The sequence below is a fragment of the Melanotaenia boesemani genome, chromosome 21, assembly GCF_017639745.1.
Source record: "Melanotaenia boesemani isolate fMelBoe1 chromosome 21, fMelBoe1.pri, whole genome shotgun sequence".
NCBI lineage: Eukaryota > Metazoa > Chordata > Actinopteri > Atheriniformes > Melanotaeniidae > Melanotaenia > Melanotaenia boesemani.
Genome location: NC_055702.1, coordinates 18,856,970 through 18,882,004, shown reverse-complemented (window position 1 = coordinate 18,882,004; position 25,035 = coordinate 18,856,970). Strand labels below are relative to the sequence as shown.

The 25,035-nt window shown below is 39.1% G+C and overlaps 3 protein-coding genes across 6 annotated transcripts; 2 read left to right on the top strand and 1 right to left on the bottom strand.

Moving 5' to 3' along the window:
• Positions 1-340: 340 nt before the first annotated feature.
• On the top strand, positions 341-8,972 carry eif2ak1 (eukaryotic translation initiation factor 2-alpha kinase 1). 3 transcript variants are annotated; one of them, XM_041973632.1, is made up of 15 exons: positions 341-763; positions 2,527-2,694; positions 2,799-2,935; positions 3,109-3,149; positions 3,237-3,336; positions 3,439-3,519; positions 3,605-3,704; positions 3,790-3,838; positions 3,975-4,353; positions 4,523-4,628; positions 4,796-4,902; positions 7,745-7,859; positions 7,949-8,028; positions 8,231-8,464; positions 8,651-8,972. In XM_041973632.1, exons 1-15 carry the CDS (start codon positions 592-594, stop codon positions 8,774-8,776), a joined length of 1,995 nt encoding a protein of 664 aa, XP_041829566.1. In that variant the 5' UTR covers positions 341-591; the 3' UTR covers positions 8,777-8,972. The 3 variants fall into 3 exon arrangements, with proteins under 3 accessions (XP_041829566.1, XP_041829567.1, XP_041829568.1); XM_041973633.1 differs by having other exon boundaries at positions 343-763; positions 3,605-3,698; XM_041973634.1 differs by lacking the exon at positions 341-763 and adding an exon at positions 2,149-2,406.
• LOC121632293 (ankyrin repeat domain-containing protein 61-like) lies at positions 4,904-7,387 on the bottom strand. Its single transcript, XM_041973639.1, has 5 exons — positions 7,008-7,387; positions 6,676-6,770; positions 6,197-6,365; positions 5,806-6,006; positions 4,904-5,635 (listed from the first exon to the last, which is right to left on the bottom strand). The coding sequence occupies exons 1-5, from the start codon at positions 7,200-7,202 to the stop codon at positions 5,048-5,050; spliced, it is 1,248 nt and encodes a 415-aa protein (XP_041829573.1). The 5' UTR covers positions 7,203-7,387; the 3' UTR covers positions 4,904-5,047.
• Positions 8,973-9,084: 112 nt separating the features above from the next.
• usp42 (ubiquitin specific peptidase 42) lies at positions 9,085-25,013 on the top strand. 2 transcript variants are annotated; one of them, XM_041973630.1, is made up of 18 exons: positions 9,085-9,694; positions 10,831-11,080; positions 14,931-15,137; positions 15,290-15,400; positions 15,600-15,699; positions 17,353-17,420; positions 17,542-17,612; positions 17,723-17,805; positions 17,898-18,009; positions 18,142-18,282; positions 18,658-18,758; positions 19,008-19,170; positions 19,294-19,950; positions 20,039-20,115; positions 20,342-21,392; positions 23,212-23,519; positions 23,624-23,689; positions 23,816-25,013. In XM_041973630.1, the coding sequence occupies exons 2-15, from the start codon at positions 10,840-10,842 to the stop codon at positions 21,234-21,236; spliced, it is 3,027 nt and encodes a 1,008-aa protein (XP_041829564.1). In that variant the 5' UTR covers positions 9,085-9,694; positions 10,831-10,839; the 3' UTR covers positions 21,237-21,392; positions 23,212-23,519; positions 23,624-23,689; positions 23,816-25,013. The 2 variants fall into 2 exon arrangements, with proteins under 2 accessions (XP_041829564.1, XP_041829563.1); XM_041973629.1 differs by having other exon boundaries at positions 23,209-23,519.
• The last annotated feature ends 22 nt before the right edge of the window (positions 25,014-25,035 follow it).

The window sequence follows — 25,035 nt, the reverse complement described above, 5'->3', positions numbered from 1 at the left end:
AAAATAAAATAAAATAAAATAAAGTAAAATAAAATAATATAAAAGGAGAGAAGAAACTCATTAAAAAAATAATTGCAGACGAGCTTGGATAAAATAAACAGTTTTTTGTCATTATTTCTTAGCAAAAATATGACATAAAACTATGAATAATTTCATCACCGAGCTAACCGGATGTTTGGGTGCTAGGGCTCCTGTATAACTGTCTCATTAGTAAAAAGCGAATAAAAATATCTATTGTTGACATCCCTTTCTCAGTCTTTTGAAGCTGCATAACTGTACTTTTTAACAAAACAACCAGTTGTGCGAATGTTATGTTTCGCTTTTGGGAAAAAAATATTTTAAAATCAGTTATTCTTCATTTTGCAGCACACATGCTCATTGACGGTCCCTGTTTCTCGATCATTCTTGACTCATGGCCGACCATTGACATGGGGGATCGCGAGGGACTTTCTCCAAAAGCGTTCGTTAGTGGTCAGTTAATAGTCATGTAGATGTTGACAACCTGAGGTTACCGAATAGCCGGGCGCATCTCACAACAAACATGGGCTAGCTGTAATTTCCTTTGCTCTAATCTATAATTTAGTTTAAAAAATGTTTAGTTCAACATCCAACAACGGGATCATGCACCCCGAGGAATGTTCTGGCAGCAGCAGCAACCTGTTGGTTCGCCGCAACCTTAAACCTGTCAGGAAACAGGAGATTGAGAGTAACGCTAGCTTGTTAAGTTTGGCCAGCGAGGAGGACGACGAAGTCCAATTTGATAGTAAGAAGTTTTTCTTTTTTAAATGTATCATTCAAACATACAATGTGAGCTTTTTGCCCCATTAGTGGCATTATCCCACCGTAATTTTACACGTTGATGGAATAAAATATAGAAAATGTTGATTGGTGCTGTTTTCCTAGATCTCGCGAGAGCAAGTAGCGTGTCAGACATTCAGCTACTAGGTCATTGGGCAGGCTATCTTTAAAGCACCACTCCCACTATAAATCTTAAGACATGTAGGTATGAAGAGAACATCTTATTTCTGTTCTTACTAATGCGGAGTAGTAATTATATCCACGTTATTTAATGGTTGTAGTTTGTGGTGCTGTATTACTTTGTCTACTTCGTTTAAAACTGAGGACAGCAAATATAATTAGAAACATTACTCTTGCAACATTAGCTTTCCTCTTGAATTTCAGTTTCTCATATATTGCTATAGTGACACCTATATATTGTAACAGTGAAGTATAGACTACATAACTATGGTATTACGAATCTGTAAATGAACCGTTTTAAATTAATGAGAAAGGTGATTTAAAGTCATGTAACTCAGGATGTAGAGCTACCATCTTTTATTTGAAAGATTGCTTGTTTGATTCACAACTCCTTAGTCTACATGTTGAGGTATCCTCAGCCAAGTAACTAACACCCACATTGCCCCCAAATATATTCCCCATTTTTAAGTCACTGTGGATAAAATCATCTGTTAAATTCATGTAATGTGAAACAAAGCAAAGTACCTGAGGAAACCAAGTAGGTTAATAGCCAGTTATCAGTTTTACTGAGCATTTTCTTGTAGTCATATAAAGTTCTAGTGGTTTTAATCAGATAAAGGGTGAGCTAGTGTTCATTTGTCACTTGAATATTTTTTCTCCAGTGATTAGTTGTAGTCCTCATTGCTGCAATACATTTGTATGTTTTACATCTGGCCATTTTCTGTGCATGGTAAGTCTTATGGTTTATGTCATTTACCCAGAAAGTGTGCACTCTTATTTACAGTATGTATGATTTGATTAACAGTTTACACGCAATTTGGAAAAAAGAGATCATATTTATTTTGTTATAACCGTACCGTTTGTGGTCTCTTTTTCTAGGAAGTAATCATACTGAACCAGAGGGTTATTATAACTGTAAATATAATATTTATATTTTGAAGATCTTGTGTGCTATAAAACTGTAAGTGGCACATAAGTAAGATCTGGGGTATTGCAGATTTTATGACTTCATCTTGCATCAGCTAGGTTTCTGGATGAAGTGGTTTATTTAATATTAAAATCATGCCTCATAACTAGAAAAGCTATGACCCACCACAGATCTTGCAATATGAGGACATTACAGTGAAGAATGAGGAACTCAGAAGGCTCCTCCCTCTTGTTTTGGCACAGTGTACGTCTCTTCTCAACCAGGTCATGTTTGCAGTAGGTGGAGGGGGCATGTCTCCGCTGGACATGGCAGATAAGCACTACTGTTGTGCACACCCATTACGTATAAACAAGATGAGCTCATTTCATGTTTTGGACTTGAAGTGAAAAATCATTAGTATAGCTTTGAGTGTGTTATCGCACCAAAAGGGGTTTCATACTTCAAAATGGACCTAGGAGAAAAAAATATTGTGGAGATTATAGCAAAAGTTATTGAAGAAGGTAAAGTATATGTCTTCAAACTTACGTACTGGAAAATTCTGTTTGAGTCTTTTAAAACTTCAAAACAAAGCATCAAACTTCTCCTCTTGCATTATGTTTTTTTTCCTTCTGTATGTGCAGCTTCAGACTCGGATAATAACCGTGAGGTGTTGATGGCTAGTAGGCATTATCCATCTATCCAAGAGTTTGCATCAGCAATCCCAAACCACCTCCTTCTTGGGTCTTTGCTAGAACATCTGTGTTGTGTCTATGAAAGCAACCCAGCACGCTCACGTATGCTGTTTAAAGGTATTTACTCAAAACAGACACCTTGTTAGAACCCTTTAAATATATCTTAGTGTAGCATGTTGTCCCCATGGTAAATTAGCATTATTTTGTTACCCTCCTGACAGTCATCGGCCAGCGTTTGGCTGCCATGAACCTCTTGTCCCCCTTGGCCATAAGTGATGAATTCAGCACAGTCAGACTCCAGCACAACCGGGCTTTCACTGAGCTACTTAATGCTGCAAGCTCCTCACTTTACCCACAGGTAACTGTACATCCCACTGCTGTATACACTTTGTTGTAGTATTAGTTAAGCTGTCAGTTTTTTTATGTTGTGGTCATAGTGGAGAATATGTATGCGGGGTTGTGTGTTTACAAATGAACCAGTTCAGCTAATGTTCATTCTCTGATCAATGATTTTATTATTTTGTTTTGTAGGGCCAACGTCTCAGCACAAGTACACTTAATCCTGCTGTTAGGTAAAGTGTTTTGTATGAGTTTTTATGCAGTGTTGCTTACAAAGAACTTTTAATTGAATTATAAAACATTTTTCTTTCTTTCTGCAGACCTAAGGAGGGATTGTTTCAAGCGCAGACATCACGGTATCTCAGTGAATTTGAAGAAATCTGTAGGCTTGGGAAGGGATCATATGGAAATGTTTTTAAGGTACTTTACTCTTTTCTGCGCCACACTTTTTTTATTTATTTTTTTAAAACTTCCTCAAGAGTAGATTTGAGTTATTATAATCTCTTTTAAATTATTCTTCAGGTTATGAACAAACTGGATGGACAGCTTTATGCAGTGAAGAAGATTCTCATCAAAAAAGTCTCAAAGGAAGACTGCATGAAGGTGAGCCATTGCAGATTAATGAAGTACTACTCTAGCTTTATTCCTAGATACATTTGAACTAACTGGATCATTTTATGTACTGTAGGTTCTTCGGGAAGTAAAAGTGTTGTCCAGCTTGCAGCATGTTAATGTAGTGGGCTATCACACTGCATGGATGGAACATGTTCAGCCAGTGGCTCGTAAGTGTTAGTTAACTACTGGACAGAAATTAATGACAGTTTCAGAATTGCTAAATCATTTTTTATTCTGTAAATAAACCACCTTTCACAGATCCTGAGTCACTCCTTCCAGCTCTTGAATCTCCTGGACAACAAGAAAGGTAGGCTAAGTGTGTCAATAATGAGCTAATAGGCTAAGTGTTTTCACATTTCCCAGCACTAGCTTGGGTTTAGTCTGCAACTTTCTTTAGGTACAATATAAGCGCGCAAGGCTAAATCAGTCTTATTTATTTACAGTTCTGAAAGCCTTGACAACAGTAGCGCCAGCTCTTCTATAGTTTTCCAAAGCTTCAATCAAGCACCAGCAGATACTGCTTCAAGTGCCAAAGCACCTCCATCAGAGAGCCCGCCTGTGAGAGCCTTAGTTTCAGCCCGGGAGGGACAGGTAGTCTGTCCCAAGACGATGGGTCGCATCCCAGAAAACTACGTCCCTTGTGTGTTTCTGGGACAGCGAGGAGCAGTGAATAGCACTAAATGTCCTGCCATGGACTTGGATAATTCAGCTCTTTTAGAGGAGGAAGCAAGCAGGAGTAGCATTGAACTAAACAACAACTCTTGCATCGACAATGAGTGTCAGCAATGGGCTGAAAAACGTACAAGAAGGCCGTCTAAAGAGGTATGTGCTTAAAGAAGTGAATTAGAGTACTTGATAGAAGGGTAACGCTTGTCATGGTTTAATGCGTACTTGAATTAAAAAGTGTGTCATGTTTTGTTTCTTCAAAAAGAAAAGAGATGTTGGCATGAAATATGGAAAGGTTTCATTCATGGTTCCTCTTCATGTACAGGTACAGTTCCACTTAATGCTCTATATCCAGATGCAGCTGTGTGAGCGCTCGTTGAAGGATTGGATCTCTGAGAGAAATACCAGGCCCAAAGAACGGCAAATTCAAGGTTGTAATTTTTTACACTTTTTCTTCACCTCCGCAGTGTAATTTTGTTACGTGGAAACTACATTCACTTAAAGTTTAAACTGATCAGTTTATCATTATTGACAAATGATCACCAGTACAATTCAGTTCTTTTGTACTGATAAGTGTACTGAACTTTAATATTTTCAGGTCCATATGACTGTGTTGATGGTGAACAAACACTCAGCTTGCTGAGACACATACTTGAAGGAGTGGAGTACATCCACTCAAGAGGAATCATGCACAGAGACTTAAAGGTAAGGTTTATTGAATTTTATTTGATCACTATAGGTGATGTAAACTGTAAGTTTGAGGTTTTAAATGCAGGATGTCTTTAGAGTTTGCAGCAGAAATGTAAACACATGTGCCAGCTATGTTACACCACAGATTCTTTTAAATGTCTTATTCACAATCTTCCATGAAGGTGATGTGTTGAATCTTCCAGTGGTTGAAGACAAAGTCATACAGGCTCTCAGGCAGGACTTTTCTCAGTTCCACATATCTCCCTCCAACATATTTCAGATAAACGTCACACTTGCAAATATCCCCAAGTCTCCTTGGCTGCTGAGTGATTCTGAGTAACTGGTCTCTCTGTTTAAAGAAACATGGTTGTGTCAGGGTTGAAGGCAGGCGACCATTCTGGTCAAAGATTGTGAGTGGGGAGGTCAAGCTGAGGAGTTTCATCAGCAGAGAGCTATTTTTTATTTTGGGTCTGTGATCCAGGAACAAGAACAGGCAGTTCTCCCCTGCTTTGTTCAGCTTATTAATGTTGCCTCCGTACCTCAGCAGGAGATCCACTAGTTCCTCGTTCCTCATGCTGCATGCCTCTTGTAAAGGTGTCACTCCAGCCTTGTTCATCATATTGGGCTTTGCTCCCTGCTCAAGCAGCTCAATAATGCAACTAATGTCATTGTCAGTGGTTTTAGTGGTCTTCGTAGCTACTGCCACCACAGCTAGGTGCAGAGGAGTGTTCCCAGAGTGTTGCACCCCCTTTAAAAAAACACAAGTATATTAATTTATTGTAGAACAAGAGGGAGATATTTCAGCTGAATGAATAATTCTTGTTTCTTTTTATGTTAGAAGTACCTATTGAAAGGATGCAAAAACATAAGATCAAATTATTTACTTGATTTTGGTACTTTCAACAGGACAATACAAACCATGTTGATATCCGCTCCCTGGCTGATCAAGCTGGTGATAATATCTTTATCTAGCATCCCTGCAGCCATATGCAGAGGCGTCTTTCCATAGCTGTCCAAGGCATTAACATCAGCACCATAGCTGGTCAGGATCTGGACAGCAGACAGCGCCCTATAATGCACCGATATGTGGAGAACTGTCTGGCGACTTTGATCCTCCACCTATAGAGAAACCCCAACAAAGCACAAACCAAGAAGACAGAATGTTTTGACAGAAATTTCATTCCAAAGATTTTACTGTTTTACCAGAGATGCTTCACCAAAAACTGTAAACAGCACACTGCTTTTTTTTCCTAGATAGGATCTTTGTTAAAAAAAAAAAAAAAAGTGGCTAGAGTGAAAAACTCATCACCTGTGCATTGACATTGGCACCATGCTCACAGAGAAGTCGTAAACAGGCATCTGCATGCCTGTGCTCTTCAGTCACAACTGTCCCGAACTTGGAGTCAGGCTTTGCCCGGGTCTCTCTCCTCATCCAGCTGGGTATCACCAAGTGTAACGGAGTTTTACCGGAGTTGTCCCTGTGACAGAGTGGGTCAGTGAAGGTGATGCAAATGCAGAGCTGACTGGTTTTTATTAAAGGAAGCAGTTATCTATGTATCACTGTACTCAGTTTCACTTTGAACAGGAAGTGTTCATGTCGGCTAGATTAACCTTGCTTTTAACATAAGCTCGGCCTGATTTGTTTCATGAAATTTATCCTCACATGAAAATAGTTTTCAACTATTTTAGCTGGGTTGTTCTTTCCTTGGTAAAAACAGTCTCATGTAACACCCTCAAAAGGGGAAAGTGTTGGTGTGTAGAGCTGTATTTGTGCCATGTTTTTCATACTTCGTTTCAGTGTTAGCTCCTGTTGACAGCAAACTCTGCATGCTCTTAAGTCTTCTATAAGATGCAGCCAGATGAAGGGGATAGCTGGTACAGCCCTCAAGGAGAACACAAAAAATGTTTGTTTTTTACATAAATGTCGTAAATTATCTTTTATAAACTGTAGGATTGTGTTTGTGCACAGATGCATCTTTTTCTCACTCTTTATGATTATTCATTTGAGTATGATTTTATTTAAGATGTTGTGTGTCTGTCCATGTTGTTTTCTGTGAGGTGAGATTCAAGTTTACACATTTTAATTCTTAAAAATAATTCAGAAAGATTATTACACTTACCTTCCAGAAAACTCTTCCAGATAAATAACCTTGTACATCAATTAGGACGTTGCTCCCATACTGCTTTGACATAACCTCTATGCTCTCCAAGTCTTCATTTCTAATAACTTTGTAGAATTCGTAGTTGAAGTTATTACCTCTATTATCTGTCTTTTTCCTCTGCTCCTCCATCATGACCGAGTATTGCAGACTCATTGCTTTCTGTGCTTCTTCTTTTAGAAAATGTACTGTATTTTGAGTCTGATTATCCTTGCTCCTTTCAGGAAATCTAAATTTACTGAGCAGTTGTTTAATTTTGATGATCTTCTCAGAAAAACCTAAATCCACATCTACTTCTGTGTTTGCTGTTTTCACACTAGCTACTTCTGTTTTTTGTGTGTGTGTTTGGTCTTTGTCACTTGCTGTCAACAGGAGGGCCTAAGAGGTACAGGTCTAACTTTGATGTACAGACTTCCTGTTAAAACTGATAACTTCTTGCTGCACTGGGGGCCATTTAGGGGGACTGGTGGCACTCTGAGGCAGTTAACTTACTTGCTGCTGTGTTTGTGTCACTGCACTTTTGCTTTTTGTAGAGCAGTAACTCAGGCTTACATTTTTTTTTAAATATATAAAGGTATTTTCCTGTGAAAAGGATGTTATACACTGTAAAAACTTGAGTAATCTGCATTTGTAGACCAAATGATTGATGGGACTACTTTCAGTGTCTTTTCTGATTTTTTTTGTTTGGTCTTTTTCAGCCAAGGAATATTTTCCTTCATGGTCACAACCACCATGTTCGGATTGGGGACTTTGGTTTGGCCTGTAGGGATTTATTAGTTGATGGCAATAAGAGCGCCACATCTCCTGGCAGGGGTAAAGTGACATTTTAAAAACACATGACTCAAAATCACCAGTAGATGGCACCATTTGCTTCTAAATGGCATTTATTGAACATTTTGCAGATCCTCGACACACTTCAGGTGTTGGCACATTTGTGTACGCTGCACCAGAACAGCTTAAAGGCGCCCATTATGATTCAAAGGTAATCAATCATACAACAACTTCATTTCCATTAATTAATACAGTATGTAAATATATTATGATTTATTTATGGGTTATCTGTAATTTAGTAAGAAAATATTTTTATTGTTGAATTTAGTAGTGTTCTCTTTTGTCTGTGATATTAAAAAAAAAAAAAAGAAAGAATTGGTAATAAAATAAGATTATAAATGTTGCTCTCTCAGTCAGACATGTACAGCATTGGAGTTCTGGCTCTTGAGCTGTTCCAACCTTTTGGGACAGAGATGGAGCGTGTCCGGATCCTTGGGGACCTGAGAGAGGGAAAAATTCCAGAGTCATTCTGCCACAGATGGCCAGTTTTGACTACGTACATCATTAAGTTGACAAGTAAAGAGCCCAGTGTTCGACCGACAGCCAGCCAGCTCCTACAGAGTGAACTCTTCTTCAATAAAGACACGGTACTTTGACATAACTATATTTGCTCCAAAATTAGTTCAGTTTCTAACTTTAATAAACCAAAGAAGGTCATATATACAATCATACAATTAGCATACATCATTGTCTGTTTGCCCCAGTTTTTTTTTCCCCCCCACACACTTGAACGGTTCTTATAACAATTACCAACTTGTTTTTTTTTCTTTCAGGTAATCCATGGTTTACAGAGAAAAGTTGAAGAGCAGGAGGAAGAAATCATGCAGCTGAAGATGCAGATCACTCAGCTTCAGAGCTCACAAGTCACAGTTACTTTCTCTGAGTTTGAGAAGACGTAAACCTTTGGGGAAAAAAAACCTTAACAGACTGTCAAAACTTGATTTATTCTGCCACTTTTATACTTGGATTAGTGACTCGGTACAAGTGGCTGAGTGTGTGTGTGAGCATTTCAGTGTGTCTTGTACTCCTGGATATGGGTTGCATTTACTATTTTTTATTTTGTTTAGCTGTTCAATAAAAGCCGTTTCAGACATATCTGGTGGCATTTTAAGAAGCAGTATGACAGGTGACCACTTGAGGCCTTGCTCTCAGACCATTGACATTAATTGAACATTAAATTCCATTAATTTTTTTTTCTTCAAACTTGTCCTGACCAACATTATAGCAAGCAGAGCGTTGTTCTGGTTGCTGTGTTGTGATTTAAAAAAAATTTTGTTGACAAGAGGAGCTTTATGGATATAAGGCCCTCTTGACTATTTATTTGTCTATTGCAGAATTTACATATTATAATGCTATTAATTCCATTCAATTTTCTGTTTGCACAGATTATTAATGTCCATGCCCTGTTATGCTTTTCATTTTCAAACTTTGCTCTGACTTGTATTTAATTGTGGTGCTGACTGCAGGGCATGATGATGCATTGGACAGAAAACTACATTTGATCAAATAATTGTGTTTGGATTACATATAATGATGTGTTTGGATCACTTATGATAATAATTCTGCTGGTACAAAGCTCGGGAATGGGTTGTACATGCACGCTAATAAGGTCAGAGTTAAGTACGTGCGACGGAGCTTCCCGAAACACGTTCCTCGCAGAGATACGGTCGAATGGGCCTATCAGAAGCCTCGTTTCATGGTAGGTACCCGGATGTACCCGTGGGGCAATTAGCTACGTCATTGTTCACCGCCGGACACCCGCTGGAAATAAGGAATGGATTTAAAACTGGTATTAACGTATTCATAACAGATTACAGGTGAGTGTGGAGTTGCCTTTATGAGTCAATGTAACAATAAATGTGCAGTCGAAATATTTTAGTAGGTTTAAGTCGCTGGTATTTCCTGTAGTAAGCCTACACCGGTTCTGTCATGTCGGAGAGCAGCGCAGTGAGCAAACACCGCCACCGGTGTCGAGCCCCTCCTTTCTCGTCTATTTAGACGTCCATTAACTCAGGCCCTCGCGTTTAATATTCAATACCCTTTACTTTTAAATAACTCCCGTTTCATTATCTCAAAGATGCAAGTTCGTAGCTGTGTCTCTCCGCCATGTTAGTCAGTGTCCATTGTGTATGCTAACTAGCTTACTTGTTAGCCGCCTAGCAAGAATGTTGCCGCACGAGCACCACGGCGCTGTGATGTTGGCTGCTTTCTGTAGCTATGTGATCCATTCTTCATCTCCTTCATGGCGTAAGCTTCGAGAGCCACTTGCTCGTCACAAGTTATTCCATTTCACTTAAGTTCCAGTGGCTAACAGCAAATATCAATATTTCGTGTGGGACAAATCTTTCACATTTAACTTTAGTTTGCTGCGTGTTTTCTTGAAATTTAAAGGCGCTGCGTGTTAAAGGCCTTGCTACCGTACGTTAACCAATGTAAGTCTGTTGGAGCAGGTGGGAGGGAACAGCTGCTGTTGGAAACGTGTTTCCGACCAAGAAATTTTGTCCTGTTATGTGATTCATTAGATTTATTTAGAAACCTTTATACAGCTATACCATTTTAGATATGAATTTTATACTTTGGTATATTTTAGTGTTTTGCAAATAGATCCTATAATTCATCTTTTGTTTAGTGTTTTAACCCGAGCATCAGACGATATTTACAAGTAGCCGTTAACAAAATAAGTTATTTAGTTTGTAATTGCTAGTTTCTTACTGTTAAAGTTTTATTATTTTTTTTAAGTCTTAGTCTTAAGACCCACTTTAAGTCATAGAAGGGTTTAAAGATATTTGAGCAGTGTGAAATTAGCCATTGTTATGACATTTGTGCATATAACTGAAGTGATACTGTTATATTTAGCTGTTGTAATGTAAGCAGAATTTAGCCACATTAAAACTTGGATTTGTCTACCTTTTTCTGCAAATCATAAAACTGTGTGTCTCTGTCCATAATGCAGCTATGAACAATGACCATAGTTGACAGATCTTCAGAAAAGTCTGACCACGAGTCAGTCGGATTTAACCGATCCTCCTTCACAAGTGGAGACGTGGGGATGGACGGCAGTTGTTCCAGCAGTTGGGCAGTGGGTCCCACTATGCCCAGTGACTCGCCGAGGCTAAAGTCTCCTGGAAGCTGCCTTGGTCCTACCCCTGGTGCTGCTGTCTACAACAGTACGCCCTCTTCTGTGGACCGGCCCAAAGACCAAGGTAGGAGCAAGGCCTTTTGTCAGCTACATTTTAATGTATTTGTCTTAAAGCTGGAAGGTTCTGGTGTACAGACCAGAGGCCTCATTCATAAAACAGTGCGTAGCAAAGATGACTTCAGGTGGTGTACATAGGAAAAAAAAAGGAATTGAGGCACACTAAAACTTCCAGATTTATAAAAGGCTGTTTCTGTTTATAAATCAGAATCAACTCTAAAGTTGGTGCACGCGAGGGAGCGCCTCACCACACCCTTATGGTGGCTATAAAAGGTCAAGTGAGCGCCTTTAATAATAGAATAGAATGCCTTTTATTGTCATTATACAAATATACAATGAGATTAAGCCAACCCCAATGTCAGTGCAAAGAGAACAGTATAGAAGATAAATAAATAAATAAAAGATCTAAGGTATAAAATATTTACAGAAATAAACAGATGTGCACACTCGAGTTATTTGCAGATATAAGTATGAAACATATTCAAATCAAAAAATATATTGCACATTCAGAGTATTGTTGCACGTATCATGATATGTTGTATATGTCACATGACAGAATGTATTGCACATGTCGTTAGTGTCCAGAGTATTTCAGATTTGAATTCCTACAGGAGTTCAGGGCAGTTATTGCTTTTGGAAAGAAACTGTTTTTGAGTCTGTTTGTTTTAGTCCTGATGCACCTGTAGCGCCTCCCAGAGGGCAGCAGGGCAAACAGATCAGAGCCAGGGTGGGAGATGTCATTTATGATGTTTCTGGCTCTGCTGAGGCAGCGGGAGCTGTAAATGTCCATCAGGGAGGGGAGAGGACAGCCAATGATCTTCTGTGCTGTCTTTACAACTCTCTGTAGCCTCTCCCTGTCTGCTACAGTGCAGCTGCCGTACCATACTGTGATGCAGTATGTGAGCAGGCTCTCGATGGATGAGCGGTAGAAGGTCAGCAGCAGGTTGGAGTTTAGTTTGTGTGTATTCATCAATATCATTTCCATGATGGCTCAGGAGGGAAAAAATGCAAAGAAGCTTATTTTTTTGGACTACTACATTGGTGAGCAACATGTTTGCGTCACATATGATTTGGACCTTTTGGAGAATGAAAATGCTTTGGTTAATGACAACAGAATTAATTTCCAATTTGCAATTTCCATCTGGGTTTAAAATATTCTTATTTTTTTCCATTTGAAATTTAATGTTATTCTCACTTGGTGCTCTTATTGCAACTTTAGTGCAGTGCAATAGCGCCGGTTACATTGAGGAAACTTGACATTGCTGCAAAATTGCATTGTTCTGCTTGCCTGTTCACCCCCACTGTAGGAAAGTTAATGAAATGTTGTGACAAACCAATGATGTTGTCTAACACCTCATGACTGAAGGTTGGCTGTGATATCCCCAACCTGTCAGCCAGGTCCCTCTAGAAGAAAACCCAGTGTTGTCAGCACTTGCAGAGGAACGTAGTTCCTCATGGTGCGTCTCTGTAATGCTGGGCCCAAAGCATCACAGAGGTCCAAGAGCACAGCACACAGCAGTCAGAACCGGCTCATGAGACATTCAGTAAATCTTGATGATCTTCGAAAATCTGCTCACTCCAGAGTCTCGCGCAATATTGTCCAGCAGTGCCAGATAAGCCATTGTGCATCTTTACACATTGTGGTGCATGCCTTTTTATATCAGACCATCAGTCAGTTTTCTGAATAGCTACAGGAGGGAGAAATACACTGATTGTAGCCTAAGTGACGAGCACGTTTGCACGGCAACCATGTCATTTTAATGTAATTATTAATTTAGAACTTCATTTGCCTGGCGCATTTTGGCAGCAGACTGTCCGTCTTAGCGTGAATGTATTTTATAACATGTAAGTCTTGTTTCACAATGACAGAACATATTTTAGTGGTTGAGGATCTTATTAATTACATCTCAGTTTCTCTTGTAAATCTTTTTTTTTTTTTTGAGTGTGACTACATGCATTCCCGGGAGTATCAAAATCAAATATGCCTCTATTCATGTTTGCAAATAGCTTTAATATATAAAATGTAACATGAAAAGTAATGTTTGATTTTGCACAAACGTCTCACATTTCACTTAATTTTTTTGGATTTAATCTGTGCGTTGGTGTCTCAGTTTCCCGTTTCTCCAGATTTTGTGCGTATGGCATAGTCAGAGTTGCCGTTGAGGTAGGGACATTCTCCTGCCAAGTTTTGTTTTTAGAAATCCCAAAAGTTGACTAAAACAGGCGTACACTGGTTTTTGTACGTAAGCCAGCTTTATAAATGAGGGCCCAGGGCTCAGCCATTTAATGCTCTTAACTTATCACTTACAGTAAACTCAGAAGTTACACAATCCGTTTAGTTAAACAGTACAAATACATGCACTGACCTCTTTGGCCGGTAGTAATCTTTTCCCTACACATAGTGGAATGGGTGATGCACACTGTTTCACTTTTAGTGAAGATAAGAAGCAACAATTTTTCAGACATTGGTATGCTGAGAGATAATGTTATTCTGTAATGTTTTTTTTTTTTTTTAATCAGTAAATAAAAAGTTTGCCTAATGACAAGGCAAACTATATAGCTTTTGTTGTTTTATTGAAACTGTCTTTACACTGTCTGATGAGAAAAAAATCACACACTTTATTTTGGACCATCTATAGCTTTAATAATGTTAAATAATAACCTTTGCATAATTTTAATAGGCATTGTCATAACATTATTTTCTGTCCTGAGTTGTATTAATATTTGACTGACGTATTGTTAATGGAATAATTGGGCTGCTCCATCTCTGCCTGCACATCTAAATAATGGGTACATATGCAAGTGCATATGTGAAACTTATGTCATGCTCCCTGAACTACTCTCTTACAATGAATCCTAGAATTGTCATCTGGGAATACGTTTGTCATCAGGTGAAAGGAAAAAGAAAATTGTTGAAGGAAAAATCTGAACATTCAGTATATGCATGTTGTCAGTTGACCTAATTAGTTTGGTCACATAAGGTTGCCGGACCTAGACCTGAGCTATTGTCGAAACCCCAGAACATAATGGTACCTCTAAAGCAATGTTTCTCAATCCTGGTCCTTGGGGACCCCTGCCCTGCATGTTTTAGAGGTGTCCATCTTTAACACACCTGACTTAAATGAATGGCTCATTAGCGGGCGTGCAAAGAACTTGATAAGCAGTTCAGTTAATCTGAATCAGGTGTGCTGGAGTTGAAAAGAACTAAAACATGCAAGGCAGTGATCCCTGAGGACCAGGATTGAGAAACACTGCCCTAAAGGCTTGTATGGTAGGCTGTTGGCATGATGGTTGCAGCACTTGGATCAGCATAAATTCACTACTCTTCTAATCCAGATGCACCCATCACTCTCGCTAAACACTAGTTTTCTTAAGGTTACAGAGTTGTTTAAATCATTTAAGGTTTATTTCCCCAACCACATTTAAGTTACATACTTTTGCAGTTCAGTTGAGAGCTATTATCTTTTAATTTTATAAATCATTCACGGGTACATTAATGAAGCTAATGATTTTTTTCATGTTTTTGCAGAAGTGTTAGTTGGTTTTGTGGGTGTTGTGTTGCTGCTTGAATGCTTTCATTCATCCAGTTACATAATGCAGTCAGTTTTAAAGCAAGGTAAAGATCAATCACTGAGCGTGTGACGCAGCTGGCATTTTGATATGAATTCAAGCAAGCCATGTTATTATCAGAAACAAGATGGGTTGCCTTGTGCTTTTCAGGCTTTTTATCTGGCCTTTCTCTGGAGTTAAAGGAATATGGCACGTATATATACATTTTTTCTTCTTTTTTTCATGTCCTGGACCTTGCAAATTCATTTAATCTAATTTAACATATAACAATTTTACTCTTTGTCCAGTTATAGGCAGTGGGGATGGAATTGACCTCCCCCAGAAGGTCCTTTTCCCTCCTGAACGGCTCAGTCTGAAGTGGACCCAGGTTCATCGCGTTGGTGCTGGCCTGCAGAACATGGGGAACACATGCTTCCTCAACTCAGCACTGCAGTGCCTCACCTACACGGCTCCATTAGCCAACTACATGATGACACGGGAACACTCCAAAACATGTAAGTTCATATTTTGTGAAACATTTCTGCAACAGAGATTTCATTTAATGATAGTCATGTTGTAATTACTATAGTTTGATAGTATTTTTGCTGTTTTCTTGCCTGAATCATATTTAATTTATCAATCCGATGTACATTTGTTGCTGCTGCAGGTCATGAGCCAGGGTTCTGTATGATGTGCACCATGCAAAACCACATCATTCAGGTTTTTGCCAACTCTGGGAATGTCATTAAGCCGATCGGTGTCCTCAATGAGCTCAAAAGTAAGTAAATGTCTACAGAGCTAAAAATTATGTAAGCCGTGCCCTATGTGAAATGTTTTTATTTTTAGAGGAAAGTTTTCTTTAAGTTTGTTTCTTTTTAAACTGTTAAAAATAAATTTAAATTCAGATTTACCTTAAACTTGTGATTCAGCTTTTTTAAAATTCTTTTATTTTTCTGTATTTTTTTCTATTAACACAGGAATCGCAAAACACTTTCGCTATGGAAGCCAGGAGGATGCACACGAGTTCCTGCGGTACACAGTGGACGCTATGCAAAAGTCCTGCTTACCTGGAACCAAGTGAGTCTGATTGTAAACTTCATTAAATAAATTCTTCTAGTCAGATCAGTAGAAAGGTGAAGTCACTCCACGAGAACAAAACGGCGTCATTTTGCTCTTGCGGACGTGAATGGGGACAGTTTGTTGTTTGTTCTCGTCACATCAGCTGAGCAGAACTTCCTTCTTGTGGGGCTCTGAGAAGTTTTTGTGTGATTGGTCGGACATTTGAGGTGGGCGTAGTTAACAAATAAAAGAATAAAGAGGGAAAGTTGTGGTTTCTGCATTGCCCCTGATGTGAGGTTGAACGAAAAGTTTTAATGAACAACTGATCAACGTGGTGAGAAAGTACGTAAATGTATACAACACATGTGAGATTTAAAGACACAGACATTGCTGTATGCACAACCCCGCCCTGCCATGGACAAAGTTTCTCGTTAAATACAAGCAACAACCTCCGCCTGTAAAAAGTGTGAAAAGTCACCCCTCATCCACTAGGGGCTGGCTCCAACACAGAGTCAATCCCCATAGACTCCCATGTTAAAAAGACCAACTTCACAGCAGAAATAAACATGGTACAAAAACATTTTAGGATTAATAGGTCAAGTTGACCTTCATGACAACTGTGAGTTTTTGTAACTTATCTGTTTGGATGTTATTTAATCTTGAAATTCGGCATAATTAGGGGCGTGTCCTTTTGATTGACATGTATTCAATATCTGTAGCAAGAAGGGAGAGTGTAGCACAACCACGGTTTTTAGCTGGTTAACAGCGCACCTTAGCTTTAGCCCGCATACCTCCGTTAGCTGGTTAGCTAACATTGCTCGGTGTTAGCTTGGTTAGCTCTTAGCTACAGGCAGCTCAGAGTTTGATGATTGTCAATCATCTACCACCACCTCCACAGTCCCCCTCTCAGCTCCACCTCTTTGCCCATTTTTGGATTTTCAGAGAATAACGACACGCGTGATGCTACCAAGATCGCGACGGTGGAAATGCCCAACGAGCTACACTTTTGCTCTTTAGAAATCTACGGGTGACGTCACGGGGGTTATCCTCACCCTGTCGTGGACAGATGAATTGACACAACCAATACAAACCTTTTTCTTGTTTTTGTGGCCTTGAGAACAAGAACAAAGTTCTTGCTTCCTGTGGAGTATGTAACAAGCTTAAGGGTACATTCGCACTGACAGCGTTTGTTCTGCTTTTAAAGAACCATGGTCCGTTTCTTCCCGTTTTTTTTTTTTTTATTCTTTTTTCTTAAGTTAGTCATTTCAGGGAATAACGCCCCTAGTAAGCAGTTGTTGGAACTGCATGACTTTTTCTAGACAGTTTGGTCGGCTGAGCCAAGTACTGTGTGAAACCAAAGAAAGGTGTAACATTTCCCAGAATTTCCCACCCAGTCAGAGTCCCCTGGACTGACCTGTGTGAAGTGTTTGCTTGAACCTGGGGAATCAAACTGATTCTTCTGTTGCAACTAACAAGTGACCCCTGAACTATTTGATCTTACTTGGGCTGTCTGATTTTGTAACTTGTCAGCTAAAATATTTTGATTTCATTTTCCTTTTGTCTCCTTAACAGTATAACCAGATACAAAATGTCTGTATCTTCACTGAAACAGTGAGATGGGTCACTACCCAGATATATTGATTTTAATTCTTATCTTTATCTTTGTGACAGATTGGACAGGCAAACGCAGGCAACCACTTTCATCCATCAAGTATTTGGCGGGTACCTTAGGTCCAGAGGTAAATTAACTATCTTGAATTTGTATTTGTATCTTTTATTTTACTTCTGTATAAATTCACATTTTAATAGTTTTGTAGCCTTGATGACCAGTAAGTTGAGAGCTGTTTTTGTATTTTTCAGTGAAGTGTTTAAACTGCAAAGCTGTCTCCGATACTTTTGACCCTTTTCTGGATATTACGTTGGAAATTAAGGTATTAGGATTTTATTCTTTATTTGTGGATCTGACATGTCCTTTATTTCTGTAAATACATGAGTGCATGAAATTTAGCAAACATCCAAATAGACTTTTCTTTGCATGCAGACGGCTCCCACTGTTCCCAAAGCTCTGGAGCAGTTTGTCAAGCCAGAGCAACTGGATGGTGAAAATGCCTACAAATGCACAAAGTAAGCAAACTTGTAAATATATATTTTTGCCTGTATTAATGTATCACTTAGCTAATTAATTCATTCATTTATGGAACATTTGTTTCCTTTAGGTGCAAAAAAATGGTTACAGCCTCAAAGAGATTTACAATCCATCGCAGCCCTAACGTGCTCACTCTTGCACTCAAACGATTTGCAAACTTTACTGGAGGAAAAATCACTAAGGTACTGTATGCATATTAAAATACTCATTACCATTGTAAAGACACAGAACAGCTCATGTAATGGGCTGCTGTTATTGAACAGATATATTTATCGGGTATTTTAAAATAATCAGCTTCTTTTTGTTTTCACCAGGATGTGAAATATCCAGAGTACCTGGACTTGCGACCCTTCATGTCTCAATCTCAAGGGGAGGCCCAGCTCTACGGTCTCTTCGCTGTACTGGTTCACTCTGGGTTCAGTTGTCATGCTGGACACTACTACTGCTATGTGAAGGTACTCGAAAGCAAACCCGCTATCGTGATCTGTTAGAACACTGCTGTTGCCTTGTACACACATACACATTTGACCCTGTGCTCCACCAAGAATTCACCCCAGCAGAGATAAATTAAATTTCTACGTATAGTAGGCTGTAACACACTGAGGTCTGAGCTGACAGCATACAGGGCAAAATATGTTTCTAAAAAATTTAGGAATGTACATGAACATCATTTAGTTATGGTATCCATGACATACATTTGATCATGTGACTATGTTGGTATGTTAGTGTCACTTAAACATTAACAGATATTATTGTGTTGTATACTATACTCAAATTGTTTATATGGAGTTGTAAATGTTGTCATTCTTGTTTATGTGTGTGTCTTCCAGGCCAGCAACGGTCAGTGGTATCAGATGAACGATTCTTCCGTGTCTGTGAGCGATATCCGGTCTGTTCTTAACCAGCAGGCCTATATTCTTTTTTACATTAGGTGAGTAAACTATAATTAATTAAGTTAGAAAAATATAAATTCAACCAAACAGAATTGTTTAGAGTATATTATCCAGTGTTAGTAGAAATGCCACTGTATAAAGAAGACATCCTCTCCCACAACGGTTATTTGTTGATCATCAAAACTTTATTTTCAAGGGTTTAAAATAATTCAGCGACAAAAGAAGTTATTGAAACTGATAAATTCATTTTAAAAATTGCTTATTTTTTGTTTGGGTGGGATATTTAGATCCTCTGATGTGAAAAGAGCTGGGGATTACACCAACTTGAGCCATAACCCGGGCATCTCTGGTCAGTCATCTCCACGTCCGGTGGTGACACCACGCATCAACACCATCGCCCACCACAACATTGGTTTCATAGGTCCCCAGCTCCCACCTCACATGACCAAGGTAATACTAACGAGCTTTCACGTTGGGCATTAAAGTTTTTGTGACCATTACAGATTCAAGCATGTCACCAGACTCTTATGTGGATTCTTAATGAACGTACTTGTGTCTCTTCTGTTTTCTCAGGGTACTCTCCATGTTAATGGGAATGGATCTCTGCGAGAGTATTCCTCCAACTCAAAGGCCAGCTCCAGCAGTAGTGCGGTGGGTAAAGCCGGTAATGGAATGGCTTCCTCTTCCATCTCCCACTCAGTCAGTAGACCCACGATGATCCCAGATCAAGACAAACGACAAAAGCTTTCATTTTTTATTGGACAAAGCAAACAGAACCGACCATCAGCTTACAGTCAGCCGCCCTCTGCAAGCAGCTCCTCCTCCAGCTCTTCATCCTCCTCACAGTCTACCTCAGACATCCACTCAGATGTTCGCTTTGTTCCACGTCAGCTTAACCATGTTAATGGCACGTCTTGCAGTAACGGTGACCACTCCAAAGGTGGTAATGGAGCATCTTTCCTGGTTCCGTACAGCCAGGAGTCCTCAGAAGAATCAGACCAGGAGAACTGTGGCACTTTGGATAATACGTTCTTATCCAAGTCTCAATCTAAGGGAAGTAATGTCACAGTCAGTTTCTGTGCCACTTCTCCAAAAACCACTAATGGGGAGTCAGGAGTACACCATAATGGTAATGAATTAAACGGACCAACCTCTGGAGTATCCAAGTCTAACCAAAATGGACACTATTATGGACACCACAAAGTGAATGGACACAACAACCCTGAGAAGGTTAATTCCCTTAAGAATGTACAAATAATTTTTTAGTAGTTGTAGTTTAATAGCCTTATTAACAAACATGTCTTTTTTTTTTCCTCAGATCTCCAGCGGTCATGGCACTTCATCCTCTGTCACAGCTGTTGTTAATGGACTAGGCACTGACCACAGTCAACCAAAGTAAGACAACTATTGTTTTCACTGCTGTTTAATTCACATTAAACAGTTAAAATAAACTATTTTAAGTTGTAAGTATAAAGAAAGGACTAACTGTATAAACCTACTTTCTTACATTTATGCTTAGATTTGTATTCTTATTCAATGATATATAGACATGTTGCTTCCAAAAAAACTACATAAAAAAATAAAGATTTGCTTATTTGCTTACATTTTTTGTGTTTTTCAGTAAAGAGGCACATGAATCTGCCTCATCCCAGACCAGTTCTTCTCAGACCATTCATCCTGCTGCTAATGAAAGCGACACAAGGGCTAAAACTCTGTCTGAACCCCTGCCTCACCATACATCAACCTCTGCTGTTACCTCTTCACCTCCAGCTACTGCTACTAAGACTTGCTCTGCTGCATCCAGAGAATCTGCTTCTTCTGGGCATCATGTCAAACCTGAGGCCTTATCCTTGGAGTCAGAGTGCTCGCAGAGCACCAGTGGAATATCTTCAGCTCTACAGAATGTTACCAAATGTGTAGATGAAGATAAAGATTCCTCACAGACCAATGGTCCATCAGAAGGAACTGAAGGACATAAAGAAAACAAGGAGCAGTACATGTCCAAGCCTTTTTCTAGAGGCAATGAAAGGCGAGCTTCTCGAGATGGGGAGAGAAGCAGACTGTACTCTGATCATAGCAGGGACCGGGAGATGCACTACAGGGACAGGAGTCAGATCCGAGAAAGTAACAGTGACCGTCATCGATTCAGACAAGACCACCGAAATCACTATCGTTCATGCAAAGATCGTTTGCCCCCTGAACGTAACTACAAGGACTGGGAGCCTGAGCGTCATCGTGACCGAAGGGAGCACGACCGTGACAGACGCTCTTACCATTACAGCCAGTACTACCAGCGATCTTATGTGGATCATGAGCAGAAGGGATACAGTGGAAGGGAGGAGTTTTACAGTCGTGGGAGGTGGCAGCAGGACAGTCAAGAATCCCGCGCAATGAAGGAAAAGAGGAGTGCCTGGGAGAGAGACTATTACCGCTCAAAAGAGAGGATTTCGTCCCCTGCTGCAGAAAAAAAACAGGTCCAAGGGCTCTCCCCCATGGGCTCGCCTGTCCAGTTTTGACTCTGCTCCTAAAAGGGAGGATCAGAGTCACAGGAGGACTACTGATCACCTGAGAAAGGAGCGAGATGATAGCTCTGAGGCCCACCGCTCTAAGAAACACAAAAAAAGCAAGAAAAAGAAGAAGTCAAAAGATAAATACAAGCACCATGAGAGCGGGTTAGTATCTGTATCTTTGCATTCATGCAAACTTAATGTTTTGCTCCACTTAGAAATCTGTCAACAGATTTGTTCACTTTGATGTTTGAGCTTTGCTGTACAGAATGATACGCACTAATTGTTCGACTGTCTGTCACTTGTCTTTAGTTTAGCTGTCTTTCAGAAATCTTTGGGAAGTTGCATTCAGGTTCAGCTAAAGGTTGATACTACAAAGGTTGTTAACCTTTTAAGAGGCTGTGTTACCAAGGCAACTTATTCTAGAAAGATAAAGCAGGTTGTGTTAAAGATGAGAGACAAATTTATGTAAAAGCATCATATCTTGACGTATCAGTTCTTTCCGGAAAAGGAAAAACAAAACATCGGTATGTGGTCTTTGAGTCTCCTCGCTACTGATCCTCAGACCACCTCAAAACCTTTCAGTTGTCTGTAACGAGTATCTTCATTAGAGATGTCTTGGCACCAAGAAATAGTGAGCTAAAATATAGACTGGTTGATTACTCTGTCTTGTTGATTTTAGATTTGGTATTAAGCTAAGTTATTTCTCTTTTTTCTTATTTATTTATTTGTTTGATTCATTCTTCCATTCTCCACATCGGTGATCTTCAGTTTTCATGTTGCAAGTTCGTATTTGATGACATACAACTTACAAAATCAATGTTTTTAGAAATTCCCAGAATAACTGGATATTCAAAAAGTATTTTATCACGTAGATAATTGTAAAAAATGAACTTGACAATTTGACCCATTCTTTAACAAAGAGTTTTTCTAGAGTTGACACTGTTTCTCTAAGCACAGTGAAACCCTAACATTAGATGCCAGTAAAAGACCTCTAATCATTTCACGTTTTCAACAAGCCTTAACTTGTAGAAAAGCCTATTTTTAAACTGTTTGTTAAAACCAGTGTAATATTCTCACAGAGATTGTTATAGTAGAACTTTTTGACCTTATACCACATTCATTGTACTTTACAGTCTAAAACAAATGTGCCCATAACAGTACCCTAAAGGCACTTAATCATATGCATGTAAGCCTGATAACTTTGTATTATAACTGCAGGAAGCCACAATAAGAGTAATATGATTTGTCAGCTTACTAAATCACATTGAAGCTCAAGAAATCAAAGAACAAAGTAAACTAGCAGCAAAACGTTAAACATAACTATGTTTTTTCATCAGTCAGGTGTTTGGATTTACAGTACTCATGAAGTAAGAATGCAGCAGTTCTTTATACCTCTGTGCCAGATATTTACAGGTACATGATGCTTAAACAACAGCAAGATACATACAAGGCAAATCTGAGGCGACAGTGCAGATTTGTTGCTGTTGGTATAAACGTTTAACTGACATCAATCAAACGCTGATGTAAAGTTTTATGGTGCAAATATGTGTCCTGGTTATGCTGTATAAAACCCCACAAACATGGGTTGAAGCTTTAATTCTATAATCATCTTCAGTATACTAATTGTGAATTGATATTGCCTATAAAACAGTTATGTATGATAAATGTTTATAAACAACAGCTTATAGAGAGTGGTAGCAAGCTGCAGCCTATCAGCAACATATTTACTCCATAGATTGAGCTAAAGTGTAAAATATTATTCTGATACCTATTTTTCTAAATATGTCAATAGTTCCGACAGAGGACACTAGCCACGCCATGGGTGAAATGGCTGGGAGTTAATGTGCTCAGTCATTCTTGGCAGAAAAATCACAATACTGAGGTCTGAACGTCGGCATTAGTGGAGGCAGAGAAAGAATGCACAAGGATCTGTTGATCAATGAAATTATGATTGACGTTTTTGCTTCCTCTCCCCTAGAAGCTCCGACATGGATTCAGACCGAGCCATCGAAACAAGAAAGAAAAAGAAGAAGAGGCGGCACAGGGACAGTGATCCCGAGCACCGTAGCCCAGATGCAGCTCTGAGCCACAAGAACAGAAGCAGTGAAGAAAAGGAGAGCCGTAAACGACTTTACTCTGACTGTAAAGACTCTGAACATGACGATGGCTTTCCATCTGAAAAACGTCACCGCACAGACTACAGTGACAGCAGCAGGGACCATCTACACCCCCCACGTCACACCCCACCCTCAAACGGTTCAGCTCACCACCATCACAATGGATACACAGGTAATGGAGGGTCTCGCATTCAGACTGAGCCTCCGAAATCACAGAATCATTGAGATGAGCCTTCCTGCAGGGCTTTTTGAGTTAGTGTTGATCTTGTTTTTTAGGAAACGGTTACAGCCGAACCAATGGCAACTCCCATTGATCCTCCAGTGGCCTCCAACAGTGACTCTGTGAGTGATCTTCCTGTTTATTGATTGTAAATGTGTATAGTTTGTCAGAAAATTGGTTCAGATGTTTAAAATCACCATTTTTGTAAACATATTTTAAGGAGGTCTCTACTTTCTTTGTCGTTCCAGCCCCATCTACACCATTTTAACAACAGCAGAGGAATGAAATCAAGTTTTTATAGTGGTGCTTCTTCATAGGGAATATATAGAATTTTTACCACAACTAAAATGTTTTTAAATGTGCAAAAATACCTTTTTTTTTTTTCCCTGCATTTTTTACGGTGTTGATTGATTTGCCGTAAATCTCCTTACTGTTGTCAATAACTGTCACCTATTGAACAATTAAGATGAAAAAAGTAATATGAGAGCCAGAAACATGTCAGCTGCTGCTCAGTGGAACTCAGGACTTGAAAACTTGTCGACATCAGTTTTCCACCTGCTTCAAACAAGAATGAAACAAAAAGGAGAATAATTAAAAAGCATCATGTTTGTTAAAAAGTGTAAGATATCATATATACAGAGTTGCAATGTTTTTGAGGGTTTTTTTGTTTTTGATCTCACTGGGTGCGGTCAAACTAACAGAGGAGATATTTATGAATGAGATGGATGAGTGCAGTGGTGGAGGCAAGACTTAGCTGGCTTATACCTCCATGTTAACCCTGGACAGACTTGAGAACATTTCTCAGCTTTTTTTTTCTTTGTGCGCTCTTTGTTTCCATTTCCCTCTGAAGCTCAAGACTCTCACATCAACTCTGTCATCTGAAAACGTGTTAATGAGGTCTCCTTCTGGATCATTCTTCTTTCTCCCGTCCTTTTCATTTAAAACCTTCAAAAAGAAAAGCATCTGATTTTTTCTTTTTTTAAACATGGCTGTGGACCATTTTTGTTTGCTTGTGTCCTCTAGCATCATTAAAAAATACTGTGAATTTCATTTAAAACTGTATTATCAGTTGTTTTTATATGTAAAAATCCTGTATCAGGATTCTCATGTTTGTTTTTAAATGGGTTTGCTTTTTCGGGGGGGGGGGGGTCTTTTTCAACTTCAGAACAAAGTTGAGAAAACTGCTGTTATACCTTTTTAGTTTAGCATGTCTGAATTTATACATTGTATAAGGTAAACGCCTTAAAGTACATTTGGTAATGTCAGAAATTGTAATTTGTTCTTGTATCTTGTTTACAAGCTGTGTTGAAATGAATGAAAGATTCTGATTGAGATGTGGGGGATTTTTTTTGTTTTTTTTTACTTTGTATTATAGAGAATTGACTGTATTCAGGCCTCTTGCTGAGCAAACTTTCTTCATCAGTTAAATTATAATGTAGAACATTACCCGACCGTTCTTGTGTTGTAA